This window comes from Melospiza georgiana, chromosome 15 (genome assembly GCF_028018845.1).
Source record: "Melospiza georgiana isolate bMelGeo1 chromosome 15, bMelGeo1.pri, whole genome shotgun sequence".
NCBI classification, from domain to species: domain Eukaryota; kingdom Metazoa; phylum Chordata; class Aves; order Passeriformes; family Passerellidae; genus Melospiza; species Melospiza georgiana.
In genome coordinates this window covers 6,290,853-6,307,816 of record NC_080444.1, presented here as the reverse complement: position 1 = coordinate 6,307,816, position 16,964 = coordinate 6,290,853, and the positions used below count along the sequence as shown (strand labels likewise).

Sequence of the window (16,964 nt, the reverse complement as noted above, 5' to 3'; positions counted from 1 at the left end):
GTCTGCCCCATCTTTCCTCTCTTGAATGCAGGAATGGCTCAGTGGGTAACTACACCAAGAGGAGCCATCTCTGCAGATGCACTGTAGCACTTGGGTCAGGCTGGTGCTGGTTTTGGATCCAGGTCTGTCTGTTAGTTTTCTATTTAGTTTGTTGTGTTTTTTTTTCTTTTTCAGGTTTGCAAACTGTGTCCTCAGTCAGCACAAACCACAGGGAGAATTTCCACTCGGAAAGTACAGGGCAGTTTCTTTACTGCTGTGCAGCACGGGAAGGCTCCATTTCAGCTCCAACAGGGAAAGGGCTGTTCTGTTCCACCCTTGCTGACTGTCTGGGACTGAAAGCTCAAAGAGGCCAGCTTATTCCTCAAGTCCTGACATAACCCCTTGTATGGCATTTGCCCCAAGGCAGTGAAATTCCAACCACTTGATACTTCAGGCTGTGAACTTGGAAGGGTTAAGAGAGCCCCAGCTCAAACCTTCTGAGCTCATTCTGATGCTCAGTTAAAGCCAGGCCAGCTGCACTTTGTTGTAGCTCTGGGTCGGCTCCTTTGGGCTCTGCCAGGCTGCTGGGACAGCAGTGTTGTCCCATGGGGTGGGACATGGCCTTGGAGAGAGATCTCTGCACGTTCAGAGCTGTGATAGCCAGCTCTCCTGGGGCAGCCTGTTGGCTTTCCTGAGCTTGCTGGGGAAGGCAGGGGAGAGCAGGGCTGGAGAGCCTTCCCCTGCACAGGACCCAAGCTCCTGTGCTGTTTGGTGGCACTGGCAGGAGGGCTGGGATGGAAGGAGAGGAGGAGCCTCTCACAGAGGAGCAGAGTGAGGGTTTCTGGCTGAGAGGGAGTGACAGGACAGCAGTTTGCACTCATCTCCTGCAGCCCCTGCCTGTCTTCCTGTCCTCTCCCCTGCCCAAACCTTCTCCCAACAGGCCTGGGGGTGGGTCACATCCAGCTGGCTCTTGCAGGGGACATGGGCAGTGGTGTCGCTCTCTGTGTCAGGTCTGCCAGTTTGTAGAGCTGCTCCCACCGTGGGGAGGCATTCACCGTGTCTCCCCTGAGAGCCCCCTTTGGCTAACAGCCCTGGGAGGCAGTGTGGCCAGGGGAAGGGTGCTGTGCTTCACCTGGCCTCTCTGGGCTGAGCTTTTCCCCCCATGGGGGTCACACACCTTGGCCATGCAGGGTGTCTGTGTCCTGTGGGATCTGCCCTGCAGGAGTGTGGCCCTGTGCAGGATCCTGACAGCACATTCCACAGGGGCTGTCAGCAGGGACCTCACAGCTGAGCCAGAGCTCTTCAAACGTGGCTATTTTTAGCCCATGCAAATGGGGGTGTTTATTTTCCTACTCTCGTGCCTTTTTGCCTTTCCCAGGGATTTTATTGCTGATGAAAGCAAGGGCCTGAGAGCCATGTGAGTGTCTGTGCTGGCTGCTGCAGCGACCCCATCTCTGCCCACATCCAATATTCCCCAAGCCCTTTACAGTGATGGGCTGGAATGGGCAGAAACACCTCATCTTACCTTGGACCAGAACCTTTTTGGGGCTGGGAGATCTGTGGGAACAACTTGAACCCATGCATGAGGTTGGTGATGAGGGGGCAGTCCCTCTCACCAGGATGGGATAAAACAGAGGAACATTGCAGGCTGGTTTATTGTCAGTGTTTCAAATCAGTATTTTTTATTAGAGAAACTCATCAGGTTGCTCACACTGTGGCAGGAATTTAATAATATAAGGCACAGGGAACATTCAGAGGTAAAAAAAGAGTTCTCAGCCTGTGAGATTTAACCATCACTTTGCTCCTGTCAGGACCCCCTCTTATAAAGCAAAATCCAAATACCTTCTCCCTTCCATCCTTTGCATCCCTTAAATCCACAACAGGAAAAAAACATTACAGCATTTCCCTCGAGCACGTGGCACACAGGCCACTTTCTGGGCAGAAATATCCCTTCCAAGTGTGACACAGCTTCCCTGGAAGAGCAGGGCTGGAATTGAGGCACAGCCAGGGCAGAGGGGTGGGAAGTGCTTCGGGGCACTGTGATTTGGGGAGAGCCAAGAGCTTTGTCTCACCTGCAGCTGAACCACAGCACCAAGGTGAGCCACACATACACCCTGGGGAACAGGCAGCCACACAGAAAACACGACAGCAGCGTGGTCATCGAGTGATGGTGAAGCATGGAGCACTTTCAAACCTTTATTATTCAAGAGGATTTTACAGGATGGGAATAATTTCATCTTATTTGTTTTAAATTCTGTGCGCTTCCCTATTTGCTTGTTGAGTTTATATTTTTTTTTTCTGTGCCCAATAACTGCTAAACCCTGGGAATGGGAGGGAAAAAAAAAAAAAAAGAAAACAAAATCCTACCACTCTCTGTCTTTCTCACCCCTCTCCATCCTTCCTGCCACGAGCTGGGTGGCCACAATGCCACCTGCAGCTGCTCTGCTTGAGAACCCAATCCTCCTACATCCTCTGGCTCTGCCTTCCCTCGCTGGCATCTGCGCCTGGGGTGGTGAATCAGCTGAGAGGGTTTTGTGTCTGAGTGTCCAGGAACGTGCTGCTAGCGAGAAGTCAAGAGAAGCCTGAGAGCGGATGGTGAGGCAGAGCGGATATTTAGCACAGGAACAATCAGCAGTGAAGACGCAGGAGAGAGAAAAGGCTGGTGAGAGCGTGTGGAAACAGCTGGGTGAGTAATCTAGTGGTGATAGATAAGGCTATGAATGAGGACTGTTATTTCTCTTAGCACCGTTACTACATATGTTTTGACCTATATTAGCACCTTGTTCCCAGGGAAAAACAAAACAAAACAAAAGCAGTTTAAAAACCAAAGGAAGTGGGAAGGTTAAAACATGACAAAGTTGGCAGCAGAGCAAGAAGGTGAGCGTTTAGATCACGAGATCCTTGTCTATGTCCTCTGTGGAAGGAAAAGAGAGAGACAAAGTTAGGAGGTGGATGCTGCCAAGCTCCCACTGTTCCTGCACCCTCCCCTCACCCTGTGCTGCATTGTTTCATGCACATTGGGGGTTCTGGGGGTGCTCTCCAGCCTCCCCCACCCCATTCCTCCTGGGTACTTACTCTCCTTGATGCCAAAGCAGCTGGCCCACTCCTCCAGGGCGATGTACTTGTCGTTGTCCAGGTCGCAGGCCTCGAAGAAGCGAGTGGTGCAGTGCTCCATGGGGATCAGGGGGGCACGCAGCGGGGCCAGCTCCGTGTGGGACAGGTACCTGCCAGGGCCACCACACCCTCACTGCAGGGAAGGTGCTGCCCCAGCTCTCTGCTCTGGCTGCTGTCCCTGTGCCCTCCCAGGATCAGCCACTGAGTGCCAAGGGCTGGTCACAAAATAGCCACCAGCTGGGGGTCCCTGCCAGCTGCCCCCACCCCACAGGCCTGAGTGTGTGATCACTCCCATGCCCCTCTGCAGCCCACAGCTAAGCCAGCAGCTGCTATCTCAGCTGCTGCAGTTATCCCAGCCTTTGCACTAAGATATTTTAGGGGACTGTCATAGAACAGTAAATCTGAGAAGAGAGAAACTCCACACCCAAGGGAGTGGGAGCAGCTGGGGCTGGGGGAGGTCCCTCTTGCAGGAGGCAGAGGTTCTTCTACCCCAGCCTGGTTTGCCACAACCTCTGCCACCAGCCACCCGCTTGTGTCACGTCTCCAGCCTGCCTTGACACCTTCCACTGCCAAATCACCCTGCTCCTCAGGCAGGAGATGGTTCTGGGGTCCTCGTCCCGCTCTGGTGGCACTCACCCATCAATGGGGTGCTGGTCCAGCTGCCCGAACTGCCAGTGCACAGGGAAGATGTACATATTGTAGTTCTTCTCAAAGTCCCTGGCCAGGAGCTCCACGGTGTGGTCACCGGCCTCCAGACGCTTCTCGTTCTCGTGGATCTTCTTCACCTGCCGTGGGAGAGGTGGGGAGGCCTTGTCAGCAGGGAAATGGGGGCCAAGGCTCAATCCCCCAGGTCATTTGGATGTGCTGGCCTCCACTGTGGGGGTGAGCCCCCAGACCCTCGCCCTGCGCCCCACCTTGAGCTTCTGCTTCTCGGTCAGCAGGTTGTTGTCCTCGTCGCGCTCGTACAGCGTGATCAGCACGTTCTTGAGCCAGTCCCGCATGCGCAGGGGGAACTCGGTCAGCTCCGTGTCCAGGCAGGCAGGGATGACTGCAAGTCACACACAGGGCTCAGTGCAGCATCTGCACATGCAGCTCCATGCCCCGGTGCCCTCCCACCTCAGCCCCGAGCTTGCCACCACCTTTGCTCCCCACTCGGCTGTGCCCAGTTAGGGGTGCCTTTGTCTGAGGGAGTGGCTCCACTTACATTTGCAAGGCCCAATGTAGTCCAGGTGCAGCTTGTGTCCCTTCTTGGTTCCCTCCAAGGTGCACTTGGTGGCAAAGAAATGGCAGGAGGAGTCGTAGGTCTTGTTGTCAGTGCCACAGACCTGCACGGGAAGGGGAGATGCTGCGTGAGAGGCAGGCAGAGCCTCCAGATGAGATGTTTAACTTGTTCCTGGGGTGGGCAAGCGGTCCTTCTTCACCACCAGATGGGGACCAGCCACCCTGACCCTGTCTCCACATGCCACCATCTCTGGCACAGCCCATGTGGGTCCCTCCCTGCCCTGGGCACTGAGCAGATCCTGCCCTCACCTTCTCGAAGACGCCGGCGCTGGCGGGGCAGCTGGAGGGGTCCTGGCACACACACATGGGAGAGTTGTTGTCATCCACCTCACACACCTTGCCGTGCTTGCAGTGGTGGTTCTGGCAGGGGTCTGCAGCAGGAGGGGAGCAAAGTTAGAGCCAGCCACGTCCTCACATCCCACGAGATGCTCAGGGCACCTCAGTGCACAGGGAAGACTGAGACTTCACCAGGGACACCTCCCACATGTGTTCTAACACTGGGAAGATGGACAGGTTTACAGAAGTCCATGTTAGCCCTGGGGTTAATCCTGGACTCCTTTCTGTAGCCACACCAGTGGCTTTTCTGTTGCAAAGATGGGCTTGCAGAGAGCTGGAAGAGGCCACGTCCCTCTTGCTTTGAATGTGCACCCAGGCTGGCATTGTCCTTGTGCTACAGCCCTTCCCAAAGGAGCCCCTCACTGTTTGGGGTGACTAAAGCTGCCTCACACAGGGAGGGGACAGTGTCCCTGCCAGCTGGCGAGCAGGGGAGGTGACTTACTCTCTGCAACAATCTCCTCTACATCCTCGGTGGGTTCCTCGAACTCTCCCACCTCCACCTGGACAGGGTTAGCCCCCACGGGCTCCTGCAAAAGAGGTTGGTGTTTCTGCTGGGGGTGCACAGCTCCTGGGGGGCAGAGCAGCCCCCCATGGCTCCCCAGAGCTTTGTTTGGAGATGCTCTTTGCAGAGCAGTGGGTGCTGAGGGGATGGGTGAGGAGGAGGAAGGACAGAACCACCTACCTCTGTGGTGGGATCCTCGATGACCTCTGTCTCATCGGGCAGAGCCTCCTGCTGCAGAGGAAAATGCACATGAGTGGGGGTCCAAGGGGGATGACCCAGCCTCAAATTGTCCCTCATTCCTCAGTACTTTATTTTTTATAAAAGCAAATTCCCTTGGCTGCTCCAGATGAACAACCCTGACAGCTCTGCTGTCTCCTGCACTTACCGGTGCTGCCAGGGCTTTGCCTGCCAGGCAGAGAAGGAAGAAAATCCAGGCCCTCATCTTTCAGCAGACCTTGAATAAAGCAGAGGAAAAGGAGGGATGAGGAAGGAGGCCCCTGTGTGCTGCTAGGCTCCAGGCTGAGCAGACACTTCGAGGAAGGCGCTCTCTCCATTTCCTGCCTCGTCTGTTCGGTGTTACAGACCCACATGCTGGCTTCTCTAGCCAGAACCTTGGGCCAAATCATGTTTCCAAGATAAATTAGTTTGATTTTGCAAAATGAGACAGTGGGGTTTAGATGTCTGTTGCTCTCCTGGACGCCTTTAGGAAAATCACAGTAAAAATGGCTCCTTCCCTGGAGTTTTTTCTTTTTTCACCAATCCCCCACATTTTTCACATTAAAAATCCCCTGATGTGAGTGCCAGGTACAAAGAATGAAACTCCATCATCTTAGTTGCCAATCAGAATAAATATGGAAGTGGATGAAAGAAAGAGATAACAGAGAGACAATGAGACAGAGTACTTGAGAGTTAAATCCTTTAGAAAACCCCTTCCCCCATGGACACAGACACCCCTAGGGGTATCAGAGACCAGTCCCTCATCCCCAGCACCCCAAAATATTGGTGTGTCTATTGTTTTTCCCTTTCCTGCTCAGACCTAGGGGTATCAGAGACCAGTACCCCATCCCCAGCACCCCAAAATATTGATGTGTCTATTGTTTTTCCCTTTCCTGCTCAGACCCGAGGGTCCCCAGACTGGATTTGAGGGATCTAAGGCACTTTGGGGTTGTGTCCTGCTGTGATACCAGCTCCAGAAGGACGAGCCCTTTGCACCCCCACAGTCTGGGCTGCTGCAGAGCCCCTGCAGGAGAGGCAGAGGCTGCTGTGAGAGCCAGCAGAGCACAGCTGGTGACATCCCCGTGTCCTTGTCCCCCCCGGTTCCTGTTTGGCAGGGCGCAGTGCTCTGTGTGCGGGCAGAGGGAGCTCAGCTGCCCGCTTGGTATGCGGCTGGCATCGCTGCTGGAACATCCTCTGTGCCCTCCATCCTGCCAGCCAGGGGACCTGTGCCCCTGCCAAGCCTCCCCTTCCGCCTGCCCTCCTCCCCTCCACCTGCACGCAGCCCGCCCTGGGGCCGGCCACGGAGCTGTTCATGATTATTGCTGGGACAGAAAGCTTTGGGTGAGGTTTCTGCTTCTCCCCCAGGGTATCCGATGTCACTGCAGCCTCTTCCTGCTCGTTCACAGCAGCTCTCTGGGTGTAAAGCCACCCCAAAGCTGTGCTGCCAGGGCACCAACCCGGCTGGGCTCTGCTGCCTGATTTAGAGAGGTTTGGCCACTCAGAAAATCCTCTTTCCAATCTCAGGAGCTCACCCAGCCTCTAGTAGGGTGTGTGTGCAAAATAGGGGTCAGGGAAAGGAGGGAAGCTTTTTTGGGATGTGTCTGTGTAAAATAGGGGTCAGGGAAAGGAGGGAAGCTTTTTTGGGATGTGTCTGTGTAAAATAGGGGTCAGGGAAAGGAGGGAAGCTTTTTTGGGATGTCAGAGGGCTGGGAGGGGGTGATGGAGATGGCTGGTGTGGTGGCATGAAGGAGAGGGGTGATGAGCTCTTTGGGGCCATGAGCAGGGGTGATGAGCTCTTTGGGGCTATAGGGAGGGGTGATGAGCTCTTTGGGGCTATAGGGAGGGGTGATGAGCTCTTTGGGGCTGTGGGGAGGGCTGATGAGCTCTTTGGCTCTGTTGAGGCTGCAGCTGAGCTGCTCCCTCCTCTCCTGCTTGGTGTGATCTGTCCTTTCCCTTTGTCTTGGTTCGTTCTGGAGGTTTCTGTGAGCTCTGCCAGCATTTGCCAGCAAAGATCACTGGTTCTTTCTTCCTGCAAGGGTTGTTTGGGAAGTGAGGTGGAAAAGTACAGGTGATTCTGGCAATCTCCTCCTTGCTGGTATCCCCTGGCTAGGAAAGGCTCCTCCTGGGCTTGCTTGCTTTGGAAGGTGCTCTGAGGTTCAGTGGTGCCCAGCCTGGAGGAGAGGGCAGTGCATGCACATGTGGAAGGTGGCACTAAGAAGAACCCAACCCCATGCCAAGGCCATCTTAGATCATTTCCCCAAGCTTTAAAAAAGCCTTGAATTTCAAAGTCTGGGCATGCAGTCAGTGGGGTCGGGGAATTAGGTGTTTGCTAGGAGCCAGCAGACAGCTGGAGCTGCCAGTGTTGTGTTTGGAGGAAGAAGGAGCATGAAAAAGTCTGAGCAAACAACCTCTGCAGAACTGTCTTGTGCCTTAGATGGTAAAACAGATTTATAATAAAATAACAACTTTTTGGAGGCAAAGCTGTGCAGTGAGGACATTACAGGGTCTGTGAGCCCCTGGCTGGGTTGCAAATGGTCGTTCCTGAATGCCTGGTGGCCAAAAGTCCTGAAATAACAGCTCAGGAGCCCTGCAAACGGGGTTGCTCTAGCAGGATAACATAGTCCATGGTGCAAGTCTCCCTCCTTGTGGAGCAACCACAGTCCTGCTATGCAAGAGGATGCTCTTTGGAGCTCAGCATCCATCCCCCAGCTGAGGGACCTGGGAGGATCCCTGAGGGGCTCTGCACTGCGAATGCCTGGAGCTGCTTTGTGAGCCCCATGGAGGGCAGAGGGCAGCAAGGGAGGGGTGCAGCCATGGGGTCATTTTGGACAGAAGAAAAGAAGGAAAAAGATTTCAGCAAGCAGGGACTTAGGCCCTTCTGCATCCTGAAGCAATCAACAGACACCAGCACTTTGCAGGATGCTGGAAACCAGCACAGAAAAGGCTGTTGAATATAGAATAGGAGAAGTTCCATGGCCACCACCCTCTCCTCAGGCCTGCCCTCCTGAATGCTGTGGATTGAGCAGACAACAGGGCACCATGGGCTGCAGGACCCATGGGCTGTGCAGATTTTTTAAGACCTGATCCCAGTTACATCCTACACGGGGACTTCAGCTCCCAGTCACTCTTTAAACAGAGTCTGGGGGCTCCCCCAAACTCCTCCCATTGGCTCACGTCTCCAGCACGGCCCTCAGCACCAGCTGCTCATTGCATTTCACAGCCATAACCCAGAGAAGAAAACCATGGGGTGTAGAGAGGAAGAGCCTGACCCTCAGCACCTCCATAAACCCCAAGCCAGCTGCTCAGGGAACTCGTTACCACGCTCCCCCCAAGCTTGTGGCACCACCATCAGCTCCTCCTGACAGGGAACATACCCTGCAGGGATGCACAGAGAGTCTGTGACACTGGGTCTTTCCTGGGGACCCCAGACAGGGCCTCTGTGGGCTGGGAGGACACTGATGGGGCGGGTGCAGCCTCCAGGAGAGGCTCCATGGATGGTGGAGCTGGTCCATGTGGCGCTGGCCCTGGCCAGGGTTGCGTAAGCCCTTTGGGATGCCACGTTAGCGTGGGGAGGAGTCTCTCCCTGGCCCTTGGGCAGCTCCTCCTCAAGCCCTGCTACCCCAGGCCAGGGCTCTGCTGCCTCCTCCCACTGCAGCCACGGAGGCAGGAATGGGCAATGGGGGGCACAGCCCTGCCTGCACCCCAGCCCACCAGCAGGGTCTCCTGCACCACCCTCCCTCTTCTCACTGCCCCTCCGAGCCTCTGGAGGATCTGACCTTCCCCCACCTCACACTGAGTGTGAAGGCAAAGCTGGTCCAGAAAAAGATTCTGCCAAACCCAACTGGGGTCACAGTGCTCAAGGTGCAGGTGGATGACCAAGTGTGACCCCAGAGACACAGCACCAGGGCTGGGTCCCCAATCCTGCCCTGCCCTCCCTTTGCAGGCAAGGCCCTCTGAGCTTTGCTCAGCAGCCACTCCCAGGCTGAAATTCCATTTGAAGCAGGAGATGTTTGTGTGAGTTCCCGTGAAGCTCCCTGCTGAACACGTCCCTGCACGTTCGGTGCTGGCTCACCCAGATGTGCTGCAGCTGCCTGGGGAGCAGGGCACGGACTGGGCAGAAACCAGCCTGGCTCCTGCCACCTGCACAGACCCCTCTGACACACTCAGAGAGCCATGCAAGGCTTAGATAGAAGCGAAATTCCCTTTAGCTCACACTTTCAGTAAACACAGCAAGGGAAAAAAATCCCCCTACCCCATGTGCTTGTGTAGAGTCACTAAAGACACCACAGCACTGTGTGAGCCCATTCCCTGTGTGCTGGGAGCTCTGTGTGAGCCCAGAAATGCTCAGATCTCACAGGGCTTGTTGATACAACAGCAAGAGCCCAGCCCCATCACAGCTGTGTGCTGGAGCTGCCATAGTTTCTCCAGGTTACAGACTGAATCCATAATGGAAAACAATTAAATTAGTCCCAAGCAAAGAGCCTGGATGTGCTGTGGGCTGCAGGCAGCCGCTCATGGATGAGCCCTGTGCAGACAGGCGAGGCAGAATTTTGCTGTCCTGCCTGAGCTTTTCCTTTTGTGTGGGCTGGAACTCGGGCAGTGCCCAAAGCTGCCCGGACGCTTTGTGCCAGGTGCTGGAGGTCCCTCTGGCCCCGGGGGTGCCACCAGCTGATCCCACACAGCTCCACAAAGGAGAATTCATTATATTCTCCACAAAGAGAATAAACTGTCCGATAAATATTCTGCAAAAAATGCAAACCATCTCCAGAGCACTCCCTGGACCTGCCCTGCCACAAGCGCTGCAGCGATAACAGCCCCGACATCCCTCGGACCAGAGGACCCAAAGGTTTCCATGGGAGCCGACATTCCTCTGGGGCTGAGTCATGGAAGAGCGGGGTGCTGTGGAAGGAAGGGCTTGAAAAAAAGTTCGAAAAGTTTATTTCTGCTCTTCCCCCTCCCAACAGCGCCCGCACCCCTGCTCCTGCCGATGTGGCAGACAATGGCTTGGCTTTAGTTGCTGTGCAGGACGCCACAGCTTTTATTTTCTGCTTAAAACTCGCCTGGCCGACCCTAACAAACGGCTGTAATTAATTTCTGTCCTTTTGGAGGGATGCTTTTTGGACTGTTTCGAGTTGGTCCCCTCTGAGGACTCGGGAGCGCTGGTGACCTTGCCGGTACCCCCCGTTTCACTCCAACTTGGAACTTCTGCCTTTTGTTTGGGTGGGAATTCAGCTCCCAACCGGTTAAATTTCCCTTTTTTTTGGCTGGATGCTTTCTCAGAGAAGGGACACAAAGAGCAGAGACTGTCACGTCAGCGGGCCGGGAAGGACAGCGGCTGCCTTTAAAGGAAACGAGCCCTCGTCTCTTCTGTGTGGACCGAAAATTGTGCCCGATGGAACCCAAGTTCTTAAAACTTAAAAAAACTTCCCGAAAGAGTTTTGCTCCTCCTCTCCTGCAATCTCCGTCACCCTAACAGTCGATCAGCCCGAGTTTGGCAAGCCGGGGCAGCAGACTTGAAAGGCATTCAGAGTTTGCTTGGAACAAAAAGCCGAGTGTCTTTTTTTTTTTTTTTTTTTTTTTTTTTTTTTTTTTTTTCCAAAGGAGAAATAAGACCGGCTGCACTGAAAAAAAATAAACCCGCTGACATGAAGCCAGCAGCTCTTTTGTTCTTCCTCTGGATACTCTGGTGAGTAAAACATCACCCTCCAACACACCTCAGGCTGGGAGAAGTGGGGACTGTTCGTAACTACATCTGATTTTTCTGCAGGTTGGTTTGATGTGCCCACACCTTGGTGTCATGGATCTCACTAAAGAACTACCCACCAGCTGAAAACACAGAGAGGAAAAGGGAGGAGAGAGAAGAATGAGGGCAAATCAAACCTTTACAGTCAGATGCCACCAAAGCATTAAAGCTCTGGCAGCGAAATTGAATACGAGACAGTTTAGAAGGGGAAACGCTGCGAAGAGGAGAAGGGGATGAAGTCAGGAGGGGTCTCTAAATGCACCGCGTCCAGCTCCCCATGCCGAGTGACGCCCTGCCAGCACTGGGTGGGGACAGGGCAGGGACAGCGGGACCCCCACGAGTGGGGCCGTGGGACCCCCGTGCCGGCAGGGAAAGCGCAGCAAAGGCAATCGCGGAGCTCGGGCCATACCTCGCAGTCCCGGCAGCACGGCTGAGGGAACTCCAGGCGCTCGGACGGGCTGGAGGAATCTGCAAGTTTTAGAAGGAGGCAGGAGGAAGGCAAAGGGTGGGCTGGGTTTCCCTCTGCCTCTCCCCCTCCTCCTCCTCTCTGGCTTTCCAAATCGGTCTCTTCCTCTCCTCCGCTTCCCAGTGGGCAGTCCCTGAGCCTGGCTCCAAAGGATAGACCAGAGGAATCAAGCTGAAAATCAAAGGGTCCCTGTCAGGGACAGAGCAGTCCCCAGCAGTCACTGTCACAGCACTGCCTGCGCTGAGTTTTCAGTTCTCTGTCTCTCTCGGACTGACAGCACACGGGGATGGGGAAATGCCATCTCTCTGCCTGGTTCTGCACCTCCTAACACCTCGACCTGCTGTAATTATAATGTTAAATGCTGTCATTTCTCAGTCCCTGAGCTGGTGTTTCCCATCCTCAGGGGGATGCAGAGAAAACCAGTTATTTTTCTTCTCCGTCCTGTCTCCTAACATTGCTGCTATCTGTGACTGCCTTGTGGAGAGGGAGAAGAAAGAATGACCTAGAGAATGTGGACGGTAGATAATTTCATATCTGAAATGCCATAAGTAGGCAGAGAAATGCTGGGCTGGTAGATGTGACTCTCAGCACAATGATCTCTCTGTTGTGGTTATCATCCAGCAGATCTGGACTGACTGAACAAAACCCACAGCCAGAATTGCCACTCAGCTGAATTTGGTGGTCTCTTCAGACATCACTCACTATTTACAGATCATAACTCAGCTGGAGCAGCTGCCCAGCCAGAGGCAGCCAAGCAGCAAAGCTGTTTGCAGTTGAGTTTTCCCATCTGTTCCTCTCTTTGCCCAGAGTGAAAACCCAGCTCCTCTCCCCTTGCTTCTCTCTGTGGCTGAGAGGATCTGAGGTGCATCTGCTCCCCCAGCACCAGCATGGCCTTGGCACTGCACTGCAAAGGAGAACCAGTAGCCAAAAATTGCTACAGTTTGGGCATCCCCAAAGAATATCTCTGTGCCATGTCCTGAGCCCTGTGGATAATCCAGCTCTTTGCATCTTGTGATCTCCCTGTGGCTGCTCTCCAGGGCAATGGAAAGATGATGTCTCGTGTAGCCGGCAGGACTGAGGACATCTGGGCACCAGCAGTGAGATTGTGGATGCTGGGTGAAGGACACTGAGATCACAGCAAAATTCAACGTCATGTTTTGTCTCGGCTGCCAGTGGTTTGGGCTCATTCTTGATTATGTGCTATCTTTGAGAGGGCTGAGACATGGACCTGGGTGCTTAGCTCTTCCCACTGATGCTGCTGAGGATTTAGATATCAGCACAGGGACTGGGCTGCGATGACCTGCCCGGCTGTGCTGGCTCCTTGCTCTGTGGATGCCTTTGTGTCATGGCTCTGTATCAGCTCACTCCTTACCCAGCCTAGCAACACTTCTGCTGCATGTGGGAGGTCAGATGTAAGACTAAACATCCCATGGCCAACAAGGAGAAAAATATAAACAGGACAGAAAGGGAAGGCAGAGAGGAAAGAATGGAGGAGGGGTTAATGAGAACCCATCATCACTTCCCAGTGAACAGGCAGTCTCTGTGATCAGGCAGCTTAGGAGGCTGGTGGCAAAGAACAAGAGAAGAAAATCTTCTTCACCCATTTCTTTACCTGGCTGCACATTTCCAAAAGCCATTCCTGGGTGCTGATATGTGGATGTTGATACCACTCACAGAGACATTCTTAAATATTCCATGTGACTCTCCCAGCTCCCTGTGGAGGCTGGATTTGTGATGGTGTCTGCTCCTTCTAATGCAATTGACTGGAGCACCTTGTCCTGCTGCCACAAGTGTCTGTAGATCCCAGGTGTCACTTGTAGGTCCAGTTTGGCTCCAAGAGGTCACACATCCCCTGAACCAAAGTTTAATTTGCTTGAGTCATAACCCAAGGAGCTGGACACAGCTGTTGAATGCTCTCTGCAGTGGATTAGTCACGGCTCGCATTGAAATTGTGCCACTGCTGGTTCTTCTCCTAAGGAAAAAAAAAAAAGACATCTGGAAAAAATTTTAGAGAGGGGAAAAAAAAAAGGAGAGAAAAGAAACCACGACTTTTCTAGCTGACAACGTGGCAATTGCTCTGCACTGCAGCCTGAAGTTAAGCCCTCTGCTAAGGGCTTAAACAAATGATAATGCCACAGAGATAATTATAGCAGGGGTTTCTTTGTGGATGTGGTGATTTAGGCCCTGGGTCTGAGTGAGAGCAAAAAGCAGTGGTGCACTCACATCTGGAAAATCTGGAAATGGCCCCCAAGCTCATCCAGCGAGCCCAGGGGAGTGGGAGTGAGGGGGGCTCACGGTGCGCAGGGTGGGGACAGCCAGGTCTGTGCCTTGGGAAGGACACAGTGCCAGGCATCAGCAGTGGGATGGAGGGGATCACAAAGAGCCTGGAGCAACAGCCTGGCTCTGTAAACTCAGCAGCTTTAAAGAGCTCCAGAAATGACTGAGAGCTTGCAAAGGAAGTCCTGGAAAGTCCTTTCCACTCTTGTAAGGCTTAGTGGGGTCAGCAAAGAGGAGATTTTGCTCTCAGGCTGCCAGGAGGAAACCTGGACCTCACACATATTTAGAAAGCTGTCTTATGCCATTTGGGGCACTGGATGGGCAGGAGATTGCCCAAGGGGCCTCCTCAGCCCCAGGAACCCTGGCAGGGCTGCAGCAGGTCCAGCTCAGGCTCCTGACCCTGTGCCAGTGAAATTTGGGCACAGCAGATGAACCCCAGGGCTCTCGGTGCTCACTCCCACCTCAAGTGACTGCACAAACTCTGATGGAAACAGCAAACAGGACAGGACCCTATGGGGCCTGAGATCATTTTACAGCAAAGCCAAGAGGTTTGGAGGGGTGAAGTTTGAACTCCAGCTAACCCCAGATGAAAATCCAAATTTCTTCATCCTGCTTTGAGCCAGGCTGGGCAGATCTGGGCTGGTGCAGTTGAGAAAACCTTGGTGCTTTCCAAGAGGGGAAAAATTCTGCTGCAAGAGATGGAGAAAAAGGCAAGTGAGCAGCTCTGCAGGAGTGATACAAGTGTAGATTAATAATCCTGCTGTCACAAAGCTGTCAGTGTGAGGAGTCTTTCCTTCCCTCTGCTCTGGGAGGGATTCTCTAATGAGTTTTACTCAGAGGACGTGTCTGCATTAATTTCTGGTGGATGCTGCTGCAAAACAATGAGCCCAAAGTGCATATAAATAAACAGGATGCCCTGGAACCACAGTGGGAATGTAATTTGCTAAATCTTCCTCCCTGGGTGTGTGGCTGAAGGCTGAGCTCCTCACAGGTGCAGGGCAGTGTGCAGGAAGTCAATGGCTGCAGGAGTGGGAGCACCCAGCTCAGGAAAAGTTGAGAGTAAATGCAGAGCAGAGAGGAATCTGCTTATCCCAGGAATTTCCCATCTCTCCTGCTCTCTGGGAGTGTGTCAGCTGGAGGCTGGTTTTTTCCATTTCAGAAGCAGATCAGAGGCAGAAGGGCTGTGCTCTCTGGGCTTGCACTAAGCAGATGCAGGGCACTGAAGCAACATCTGCACGGGGCAGGAAGAACCCAAATGCACTTGGAACATGCCTGAGAGTGGCTGTGTTTGTCCCTGTGTTTGTGGGGCAAGGAATTCTTCCCAGTGGGATGGGGCTCTGTCCCTCAGCTGAGCTGTGGAGCTGCTGCCTGGTTCAGATGGAGCAGAGGGACACTCACAGTCTCTTGGATGCCTGCTCTGGGTGCTGGTCAGAAGCAGATGGAGAAGGAGGAGTGGATTGCAGATTCTCAGCTGTGATCCAGCAGGGCAGGGGATGGAAAGGCAGCTGTGCATGGCTCTGCAGTGACTCATGGCCTGGGAGCAGGCTGCAGAGCCAGAAAGCAGGACAGGCTTACTGTGAGATGTCTGGTTCTTTCCATGAGCTGTGGGGACACTCACAGCTGTCCCAGGGCTCTCTGGTGGAAGGCTCTTCCGTGCCCCATGGGGAAGGTCTCATCTCTGCCTCCATCAAACTGCCCCTGCATTATCATCTCACTCACTTGGAAATGTGTGGGGCTGCAGGCCTGGGAGCAGCCTGGCTGTCCTCCCTGAAACCAAACTGAGGCCAAACTGAGCTGTGCTGGAGCTGTGGCTGCATCCACAGTGCTTGAGGTGCCTGAGGTACTTGGGCCACCCTTGGCTGAGTCTGCACCCATCCGCCCTGAGAATCCACATTTTTATCTCCATTGCTCTGCCACTTTCTGCTCCAGCTGAGCTCACTTCAGAACAAGCCCTGGCTTGAACCAGGCTCCTGCATGCAGGAGGCTCCATAAACAGGCTGTCCCTCAGAGGAGGCAAAATGGGGTTGGTTTTGGCAAAATGCATTTGGGAGGATTGGGTACAGAGGGGAAAGCGTTGGTGCTTGGTTGCCCACTGGGATTACACAACCATAGCCAGTCACAGGCAGCCTTAGAAGCTGGCAAAGGAGATATTAGGGGAGACAGTGGGAAATATTTTTTGACAAGACTTGGGGCAGGGTATTTTGTGAGCCTGAGCCACCCCTGTTGTGCAGGAGCCATGTGAAGGGCTGTAGGGTCAGGCAGGCAGGGCTGGTAGGGGCAGTGCTGGGATTTTGGCGTCTGACTGTGATTTACAGACATGGCCATGCCAGGCTAACACCAAGTGCAAGCACTGACCTCCACACCATCTCTGCTTGCTGGCTCCTTTCAAATCAGATCCTGTGCACCTTTGAACCTCTCTAAGCTCCCCTGTCCAGTGTGGATTTTACTCTGGGAAGTTCAAGTTCCTTAAAGTCTTCTTACCTTGAGCAATTCCGATCTTTAAGGCCACGTCTAGACCCTTGCAAGAGCCAGTCAGTGCAGGAATCATTCACATCATCTGTGTGGAGCTTGATGGAATTTCACTGATGAGGGAGTAAAGGAAACCCAAGAGGACACAACCCCCTTAGGGGGATGAAAATCCAGCGGACATATGTGGGCAGAAAATACCTCATCCATCAGTGCTTCAGTGTGTGAGCTGCGGGGATCTCAATTTAGCCCTGGAGCTTGTTTACTTCCCTTCAGAAACCACCATCCCCTCTGGCCGGGTTTGCAGAGCGGGGCTGTGGGAGGCCCAGGGCTGAGGCCACGCTGTGTCTGTGGGCTTGGGGCAAGGAGGGACGTGGGCAGCCCCAGAATAGTGAGGTCATGTGGGGCCCTGAGCAAACGCTGTGACTTTCCATCCTGTGCCCGGCCAGACCAGGGCCCTCCCTCAGGAGCTGCTGCTAAAATTAGCAGTGCTTCCCCAGCCTATGCCCTGCGTGTGTTATCAGCAGCTGTTTGAGGAGAGGGAGGGACCAAAATCACATGAAAAAAAAAAAACCCTATCAAAT

General features: G+C 53.8%; 1 protein-coding gene across 1 annotated transcript; it reads right to left on the bottom strand.

Moving 5' to 3' along the window:
• Nucleotides 1–2,146: 2,146 nt before the first annotated feature.
• Nucleotides 2,147–11,727, bottom strand: SPARC (secreted protein acidic and cysteine rich). Its single transcript, XM_058034678.1, has 10 exons — nt 11,581–11,727; nt 5,598–5,666; nt 5,393–5,443; nt 5,153–5,237; nt 4,624–4,745; nt 4,298–4,418; nt 4,008–4,141; nt 3,730–3,878; nt 3,055–3,203; nt 2,147–2,893 (listed from the first exon to the last, which is right to left on the bottom strand). The coding sequence occupies exons 2-10, from the start codon at nt 5,652–5,654 to the stop codon at nt 2,865–2,867; spliced, it is 897 nt and encodes a 298-aa protein (XP_057890661.1). The 5' UTR covers nt 5,655–5,666; nt 11,581–11,727; the 3' UTR covers nt 2,147–2,864.
• Nucleotides 11,728–16,964: the final 5,237 nt, after the last annotated feature.